At 41.2% G+C, this 9232-nt stretch overlaps 3 protein-coding genes across 3 annotated transcripts in view; 2 read left to right on the top strand and 1 right to left on the bottom strand.

Moving 5' to 3' along the window:
- Positions 1-1679: 1679 nt before the first annotated feature.
- LOC109487286 (mitochondrial import inner membrane translocase subunit Tim8 B-like) lies at positions 1680-2523 on the top strand. The gene is made up of 2 exons (XM_019791273.1): positions 1680-1958; positions 2376-2523. Exons 1-2 carry the CDS (start codon positions 1762-1764, stop codon positions 2452-2454), a joined length of 276 nt encoding a protein of 91 aa, XP_019646832.1. The 5' UTR covers positions 1680-1761; the 3' UTR covers positions 2455-2523.
- Positions 2524-2639: 116 nt separating this feature from the next.
- On the top strand, positions 2640-4405 carry LOC109487298 (mitochondrial ribosome-associated GTPase 1-like). The gene is made up of 2 exons (XM_019791281.1): positions 2640-3206; positions 3811-4405. The coding sequence occupies exons 1-2, from the start codon at positions 2844-2846 to the stop codon at positions 4396-4398; spliced, it is 951 nt and encodes a 316-aa protein (XP_019646840.1). The 5' UTR covers positions 2640-2843; the 3' UTR covers positions 4399-4405.
- Positions 4406-5947: 1542 nt separating this feature from the next.
- Positions 5948-9232, bottom strand: part of LOC109487280 (mediator of RNA polymerase II transcription subunit 7-like) — a 4130-nt gene continuing 845 nt past the window's right edge. Inside the window, exons 2-5 of the mRNA XM_019791267.1 lie at positions 8382-8579; positions 7754-7881; positions 7126-7266; positions 5948-6628 (exon numbers count right to left, since the gene is read on the bottom strand). Coding sequence (XP_019646826.1) covers positions 6418-6628; positions 7126-7266; positions 7754-7881; positions 8382-8576 — 675 coding nt within the window. The 5' untranslated portion in view covers positions 8577-8579 and the 3' untranslated portion in view covers positions 5948-6417. The remainder of the gene's footprint in view (positions 6629-7125; positions 7267-7753; positions 7882-8381; positions 8580-9232) is intronic.

Raw genomic sequence — 9232 nt, 5'->3', positions numbered from 1 at the left:
GGAAAGAAACCTAGGGGTTACAAGACGGGCTTGCACAAGTAACAAGCACGGAAGTGGTTCAAATTCCATTACATGCTGTATAACATAACTTATCATTTTCTAAAGATTGCTTTCTGCGTAAAATATCATCAGTTAATGATTGTTGGTGAGGATTTCGTGCGTAAAGTGACAGGTCAAGTATTAAAGAAACATTCATTTCATGTCTAAAAATGATGGTAAATTTGCTTTGGTCACGAAATACTTTTTTTTATTTTGACAGATTGCCAAATATCAAACCACATGGAAGGATCTGAGATATAGCTTGTTGATTGTAACACAATGTGTGTTGTGTGCTACTAGTATCCTCATTCATAGCTCATCCTCATTTCCATTATTAGTTTCAGAATAAGTCCTGATTTTGAGCAACGTATTGTAACGTTACCTCTCAGTATACGTGATCAAGTTCTAGAAGAAGCATACGTCATTGTCCAATCTAATCCCCCCACATAAATACATACCATAAATAATCAATGGTCAATATTATCTCAGTAATCAGTCATCCATCATATTAATAAAGAAACCAATTATTTTGATTCTGAACTTGCCATGTGTAAAAAAAAAGTTACACGTAAAACAACCATTGCAGACTGTTCTAAAAATAGTGGCGAACAGAAATCTTCATCCATAAAAGTCCTGATGGGGGGGGGGGGGGCGTGGGTCACGAAAAACATGGTGGTTCTCGAATCGTCGAGATGAAATGTAAATTTAAAACTCGTAGTCTTATTTGAAAAGAAATCCATGAATTACGGTTGAGCAATTGATTTAAAATACAGCGTGAATTGTCAATACAATATGTGTGGGAGAATTTCTATCTCTATTGTTAACGTTACTGAAAAGAATAAGACTATTGGCAGTTTTATTAAATACGATAATCATATTTATACAATTTGTACCATTTTTGAAGTTGTATACTGAGTAATCCACACAGGCAGGCAATAGGTTCTTATCCCAGCGTTACTCAGTAACGTTTGGGGTTGATATCTTTATTCATTCATTTAACTATCTATTCTTTATTCTCAGTCTTCTTTTTCTACGTGGGAAGACATTGAAAGGGTAGGAAAGATATTTCAGATTTTTTTTCAGGATGTCTTTTTGTTCTCAAACCATACTGGACAAGAAAAGGGTCTGCTTATTTGACTAATTACGTAGTTTAATAAGACAAGAACGCACAAAGTTCAACGGTTGTGAGTGCATCTTTATTTCACAAATGAAAAATAGGATGACGTCCTCTTTCAGATGCAATTAACATATTCTAGTTTCTTTGTTTTCACATTCTTAAGTTGCAGAGTTGAATACACCAAAATAACGTGTAAATTCCGGCCATATATTAAAGTACAATGTATTTTGTAAAAAGTATTTTGGATGCTCCCATATTCCCAAATGTCGTCTGCAACAGTCGTACCCAGAATCCTCTTCGCGTGTACCCGGGCTAAACTACTCCTAAATGGTACACGGTTACTACACTAACATTTAATTTTGTCCTATGACAATAAAATTTTAGTTACAAAAACTATAAAAATATCCTTCAGATTATTTATATTATAGTTGATAGGTTTTATACTTTAATATTGCTGTTTAAAAACATATAACTATGTTTCGATGTTCCCCCATGAAAAGTGGTCTCTTCCACTGTCCTCTCTGACCTCTTGGCCATCTTGAAATCTCGAAAATCATCGTCTCGCTCAAAGTTGACGCCAGACGACGCAATCTCTTCCGTAAAACATGTCCAACTTCGGTGGAGACGACAAGATCGACCCCGTGCTGCGGCAGATGATTCAGGAAGAGCAAATAAAAGCCCAGTTCCAGGCACAAGTCCACAAGTTTACCGACCAGTGCTGGGACACGTGCGTGGGGGACTCGCGACTGGGGAACAAGCTGGACTACCGGACAGAGGCCTGTCTACAGAACTGTGTGGAAAGGTTGGTTTATGTTTGCGTTTGTGTTATTTCCACATGCGTATTAAAACTAGAAATATGTAATGAAATGCATGAATAAAACAGAACGTAACGTACAAAACGTAAAAATTATGAATGTGCTGGAGGTGAAATAAGGATGTCACTCAAAATTCCTGAAATAATATATCTCCATATTAAATTCATCCAGTTGTAGAGTGTCAGAGTATTGTTTGCCTGGATTTCTAGCCTTCATCAATGTAGCCTTAAGGCTTGTTCGAGCCCCACCCCCCAATGCATCAAGAACAAGATTTCTAATAATGATAACATTCATAACAGTAATCAAAGTAAGTAAGCAAACATATGAAAAATAACACTATCATTAAGCAAACATATGAAAAATAACACTATCATGAACATGTAAACTTATTTCCACAATCCCAGGTTCCTGGACACCACGATCTCTGTCACCAATCGGTTCACTCAGCTGCTACAGAGGGGAGCCGCGGGAGGGATGCACTGAGGAGGAACTCACACAGGAAGGACGCCCCCCTCCCCACATCTACAGACTGAACCAGACAATTCACTTACATACAAAACCAAGCAAAAACTGAGCATTATAATACTTTGTAATTTGTATAGTGAATGAGCTTAGGTATACTCAAGGGGGTTAGGTGATACTGTACTAGTAATCTTGTTTACCAACGGAGAACTCCATACAGTTTACTAGAACTTCGAGAAGGGTTCTCATTGTGTCGATGTGTAATGTTAGATTTTGGATGAAAAATTGTGTGATAAAGTATTATCTTGTTTACCGAGAGAGAACTTCAGTAGAACTTAGTAACTCAATTGTGTGCAGTGTAGATTTTGAACATTCAGTTGAAGAACTGTATAATACTAGTAGAAGAAAAAATGGCGAGTTCTAGGGTGGCAAGCAAGTTCCGCACCAGGTTCGACTACAGGGGGTACGAGGTAGCAAAATGGTTCCCAGGACACATGGCGAAAGGTCTGAATCGAATGCGGAGGCAATTAAAGGGGGTGGACTGCGTCCTGGAAGTTCACGATGCGAGAATTCCAACCTCCGGACGCACCCCCCGCTTCCAGGAAACCCTGTCCGTTCGGCCCCACCTTCTCGTGCTCAACAAGATCGACCTCGCCGACTTGTCCAAGAAAAATGACATCGAAGAGAAGCTGCGAAGACAGAACGTCGAACACCTCACCTTCTCAAGCTGCTGCTCCTTTAAGGACCAAGACGTGAAGCACATCATGCCTAAGGTTTGTTTATTTGTTAAGACATAATTTACTAGCATTGACAGAATTTGCAAAAGTCTGAATTATCGCTTCATTTACAAATACAATAATATCACAATATCACAGAAGATTTAAAAACCTTAAGAGAAAACATTTATTCATTTAATCGATCTCCATTAGTTTTTAGACTAAGATTATCTATACATACTAATCTTCCTGCAGTCATGTTACACATAGAAACATTACACCCAAGCAATACATTAAATTATATACACCTACAACTTAACTACAACATTATGAAGCAAGTTTAAACTGCAATTTCCAACACAAGAAATTTGACTCACTCAAATTTTTGACTGTACAACTCCAGCCTTTGTCAGGGAATGAGCAATCCACTCATTCCATGACGAAAATTTGAGTGAGTCCAGTTCGTTGTGTTGGAAATTGCTGTTTGAAGTTGCTTCATTCTGACTTCTAACAACACGATGAATTTTCAAGATAAGTTAACTACAACATGGTAACTTAAGGCTTAACTACATACTGCTTACACACACACGACACTTAGTTATGCCAGTATGCTGAGAGGTCAGAAGTTTAAATTCTAAATTTTTAATTCTTGTTTTAACAGGTAATGGACATCTTGGCCGCGTCTCCAGGCTTCTACAAGGAGGAGGACGAAGATATCACCCTGATGGTCATCGGCATCCCGAACGTCGGAAAATCCTCACTCATCAATGCCTTCAGAAGGATGTACCTCAAGAAGGGGAAAGCCACGCCTGTTGGGAAGGACCCTGGGATCACGCGCAGTGTCTTAACTAGAATCCGCGTCTCCGACAGACCATCTGTTTTTCTACTCGACACTCCGGGGGTGCTTTCCCCGAACATCCCTGACGTGGAGACAGGATTCAAACTGGCTCTCGTTGGCGCGATCAAGGACCACCTGGTCGGGGAAGACTTCCTGGCCGACTACTTGCTCTACCGTCTTAACCGCGAGAAGAACTTTCGCTACGTGGAGCACTACAAGATGCAGGAGCCTTGCGATCACGTCTTGAAGATGTTGGGGCACGTCGCGGTGCAGATGGGAAAGACTCGCAAGATCAGGATGGATTCCGGGACTGGCGCTGTGATGGTGCACCAGCCGAACTTCCAACTCGCAGCGCTGCAGTTCCTGAGGGACTTCAGACAGGGGACGCTGGGGCCTGCAATGCTGGACTGAACACACAGGGGGCTCTAGCACCTACTATGTTGGACTAAGCAGGCTGAAAAGCACCCAGTTAAATCATTAAAATATTCACCAAACTAAAAACCAGTCTCCCAGAAGAAGCCATTAGTGCCCTGGACAATAGGACTTGCAGTGTACTAATTTGGGATTTGATCTACTGTAACTGATGGTATGAAATGTACTAGTATCATGTCAAGAAAGATGTATCATCATGACATGATTGTGGGGCAATTGTGGGGTTGTAATCTGTAGTGTTAAGATTTGAAATATGACTACAATATCTATCAAAGCTCTCTCTGAAGAGAATTCCATTGTTAAATTCTACTGCAAGTCATGATTGCTGTATGTCAAGCTCAAATAAGGGCTTTGTGCATTCCCTGACACTTTTATGATTGACCAGACATTACATTTTAAGTCACTTTGTATTCGAGAAGTACTTCTTTGTCACTAGACAAGGTTACTTATGTGTTCAAATGCAGTTGTAGTTCTAACATTGTGGTGCAGCAGTAATTGTGTTTCTAGGATGTAGATCTATTTTTTTTCCAATGGATGATGTAGCAGGAAACTGAAGTATTGAAATACAGCACAATACTGATTATTACATTATGTTTTTGTGGACTTCATTTGTTTGGTTGCATGAATGTGGGACAACGTTTCATAGATATATTTGTGTCTTGGGGGATGTGCATTTGGCTACAAAAGTTAAAAAGGTTGAATTGGGTTTGGGCTTATTAAAGAAATGGGTGATGAATATCCTGGGTGGGTATAGTTGAGATGAAAGCCTACTATTATATATCAAGAGCAAGACAGAAAGAGTTTACATAAATTAACGAGAGACCATTTTGTTACACCATTTATTATCAAATCAAGTAATCTGAAAAACCTACGCCATAGCCTTGTTACTTTTTAAGTACATTACATGTATGTCTAGCAACATGATGTCCTACATCATTTCATTTGTTGGAAATACAATATGGGGACAATCATCAATAAATACATCACATGTAACAACGCGTTAATTTTCAGACATATCTACATGATTAGCATGTGCAAGTAAAGACAACCAAAGTGGGTTGAGAGCTCAGCTGTCCCAATGTACAATGTTACCTGCCCAATGCAGGTATGCAGAAAAAAAAGGAATTTGGAGAAAACTTGGACACTCTCTGACTAAATAATTGTTTTTGAACATTGTTCCTATGACTTGATGTTGTCCACAGAGAATATATGGTCTGCAACAGACAAAATTCTGATACGATGTTGGCCAAACGTTCTGCCAACGTGCTTAAGCTTGCTGGAACAGAGTTCAGCTGTCTACTTTGACTTGATTTCATGAAAGTTCATTTGTGTTGGTAGTTACATGTCTAAAGTTAAAACTAAAGATCCAATGCAAAGAAGTTCTCTCACCTCTAGGTAAGACCAGTACACTCTGGTCTTCCTCAGAAGACTGACCCAGTGAGGCTTGTCACATGGCTTCTTTGCAGCGTGACGTCTACACTGGGTCAAAGGTATCTGGTAACTTCACTTGGTCAGTCTATAGCTACTGAGGAAGACCAGAGTGACTGGTCGAAAGCTTTAGGTGAGAGAACTTCTGTGTGTTGGATCTAAAGTTTTAACTATGACTTGATGTTATCCACGATGCTGCACATGAGTCTGTCCTTCCCGTAGTCCTCGTCCCGCTTGCTCTGCACAATCCAAACCAACTTGCAGTCCTCGGAAACTGTGTGTGCAAGGCCTAGAAAAATATGTTGTGTTTCCTGTTTCCCAACTGACCCTAGAAAAAGCCACAGACCTGCAAGGGTCATAATTTTTAAAGCTAACTGACCTGTTCTAAGCTCCATGATCTGACACCTGAGTGATGAAGCATTGTACAATTGATTTTTCAACATTGGCATTGAAAATATATGGGTCCTCATGCAAGCTTTACTTTGAAAGATAATCCTTACCTACCGACCTTATTTTCTGAATGACTGAAACAGGAAGCACAACATATTTTTATCTAGGCCTAAATCAAGTCTATGACTTGATATTGTCCACGATGCTGCACATGAGTCTGTCCTTCCCGTAGTCCTCGTCCCGCTTGCTCTGCGCGATCCCCGCCTGTCGGTTCAGCTCCTGAAGGTTCGGCTTCACATCCTCCCCGTCAGGAGCGCCCCCTATGTCCTCTGGCAGGGACTGCACGCACTGCTTCAGCATGTCGATCACACGGTCAAGGTGCTGCTGGAATCTGGAACAGTGGAAAACAGAATAAACATGAACTGCAGTTCTTATAGAAGCTGATAGGTGGCACTGCTTCAGCATGTCGAACAGACGGTCAAGGTGCTGCTGGAATCTGGAACGGTGGAAAACAGAATAAATGTGTTGTGCTGCAGTTCTTATAACAGAAGATAGATGGCACTGTTGCGTAGGCAGAATGCAGACCAATAAATAGCAGAACGGGGATAGCAAGTGGCAATGCCTGGATTGCAATTTCCCAATTTTGTCTTCTGACCTAACTCTTCTCCCTGCTGCCCAACTACATGGTAACAGTATTATAGTACTTACCTGTCTCTAGAGTCTCTGTCATTTCATTTCTGTGGTCCGTATTAATGTTCTTTTCTCAAGTTTTCAAGTATGACTTCAGGACTCACAATCGTGCAGACATGCCCAGCAACGCCACAGTCTGAGCTCAATACAATGGTCTTTCTATGACTACAATGATGTAGTAGTACATTTTGTACTCACCTGTCTGCTGTCTCTAGTCTCTGTCGTTTCTGCACCTCCATCATGACCCTGAGCGTCTCCCGTGCCTGGTGAGGCCGGTACTCGTTAATCAGGTGGTGCATGTGGATGAACAGGAGGTTCAGATCATCTATCTTCTCCTCCCTGTTTGATACAGACACAACGAAACAGAAGTACATGTAAGACCAAAAACGTTGCAACTATGACAGGACAGATAAAAAAAATCTTATCTTTGCATGTTCACCTTCCCCTGGTCTACCCTAATTAACAACTGTTCTGTTATATATACATAAACATATATATGGTGACCAGCTCCTTAAACTCCGTCCTGCAAATTGCTACGTAATATAATCCAACACCACAGGGTGTCAGCTACAACACCATGGTGACAGCCGTCTGGTCCAGTTCATTGACCAATTGGTTTGGAGAAGAAGAAGAGGAAACAGAGCAAAAACAATATGTTCCTTCTGTAGAGCCGCTAAAGGTAAACATAAAACAGACAGTCACTGGTCCACAGTGCTTGGTCCAGGGTTAGGGTTAACCTGTGTACACAATGTCTTTGTCTGGTGAACAGCAAAGTTAAGTGAGGCTAGGGTTAGGGTAAGGGTTAGAGGAAGAAATGTCCACAGACCTGCGTGGGGTGTTTGGAGACTTGATGAGGATGTCCAGCAGGTCCAGGAAGTTGACCAGGATGGAGTGGTTCAGTTTCTTCAGCTCCAGCTTGTGGTCAAACTTGTCGGGATGGAGCCGACGGATACCCTACAGAGTGGAGAGGAAATAACATGTACATAATGCTATTAAAAGAAGACAGACTATCGGTAGGACTTGAATAAGCTACCTTGATTTCTAGACTAAAGATCACAAGAAAGTAGACAATTTTGCTACAGCTCATGATTATTTTTTTCAACCTTTTTTTTGTTGTTTTGGTCTTTTATATCATACTTTACATGCATTAACACAAACTGGGGCCCTGTTGCTGGTGTTGTTTCCCACACAGAGAAACAAATACTGGACAGACAATACTTGTCTTAACTTTGCCCTTAAGTTCCTACTATTACCTACATGTAGTTATACTATGACTCAGTCATAGTGCCTAGTGCCTAGAATAAGTGGAAGAGATGCGTCCTACCAGTGCGTCCTACTACTATCGTTTGTTCTGTAACATTACATCTTTTCCTCCACAGTCACTAACATGCTTGTTTGTTTGTTTGTTTACCTGTGACTCGAGCGGGTGGCTGTTTGTTTGTTTGTTTGTTTACCTGTGACTCGAGCGGTCGGATGATTTGGTCGTCCACCTGGTAGTCACTGCCGAACATGGAGTACTGGTCTGTGATTGGTGGAGGCGGCGCGGGTGCCAGACCGCGGGAAATGTTCTCGTTGGTGTACTGACTAACGAACTGCATGGGGGGGAGGGGCATGGCACTCACACCGGCCTCACCCTCGCCTTCTGCCATCTTCTGTTGGAAAATGAAGCATATATGATGTACTCACGCATGTACACACATATACAACTACTGTTATATATATATGTGTATAAGTGTGTGTGTGTGTGTAACGTTACATGTGTGCATGTCTCTGTGTGTGTAACGTTATATGTGTGTGTGCATGTGTGTCTGTACGTGTGTATGTGTGTGTGTGTGTGTATGTGTGTGTGCATCTGTGTGTGTAACGTTATATGTGTGTGTGCATGTGCATGTGTGTTCGTGTGTGTGTGTGTTGTATGCGTCTGTGTGTGTACATGTGTACATGTGTGTGCGTATGATGTGTGTGTGCATGTCAGTGTGTGTGTTTGTGTCTGTTACTTAGTGAGTGTGTGTGTGTGTCACTGTGCGTGTGTATGTTACTACGTTCTACATGAACATGTGCATTAGGAGGATAAATATTTATGACAACGCCGTGGCTATATACACTCCCGGTGTGTATATAAAAGACAAATAGATTTTATATACACTCCGAAATACTAGCCTCCTTGGTAGGCCCAAAACTTGGGTTTTTGTGAGTGTTTGAGGATTCAGGGGCACCAAGTTTAAACCTCGGTCTTCAAGTTTATCTTATTGGATGATGAAAATCAGAAAACAACACGGAAATCTCCACCGAAGTTCGGTCGAGC

This window comes from Branchiostoma belcheri, unplaced genomic scaffold (genome assembly GCF_001625305.1).
Source record: "Branchiostoma belcheri isolate BF01 breed outbred unplaced genomic scaffold, Haploidv18h27 scaffold87, whole genome shotgun sequence".
NCBI lineage: Eukaryota > Metazoa > Chordata > Leptocardii > Amphioxiformes > Branchiostomatidae > Branchiostoma > Branchiostoma belcheri.
This window is presented reverse-complemented; position numbering and strand designations above follow the sequence as displayed.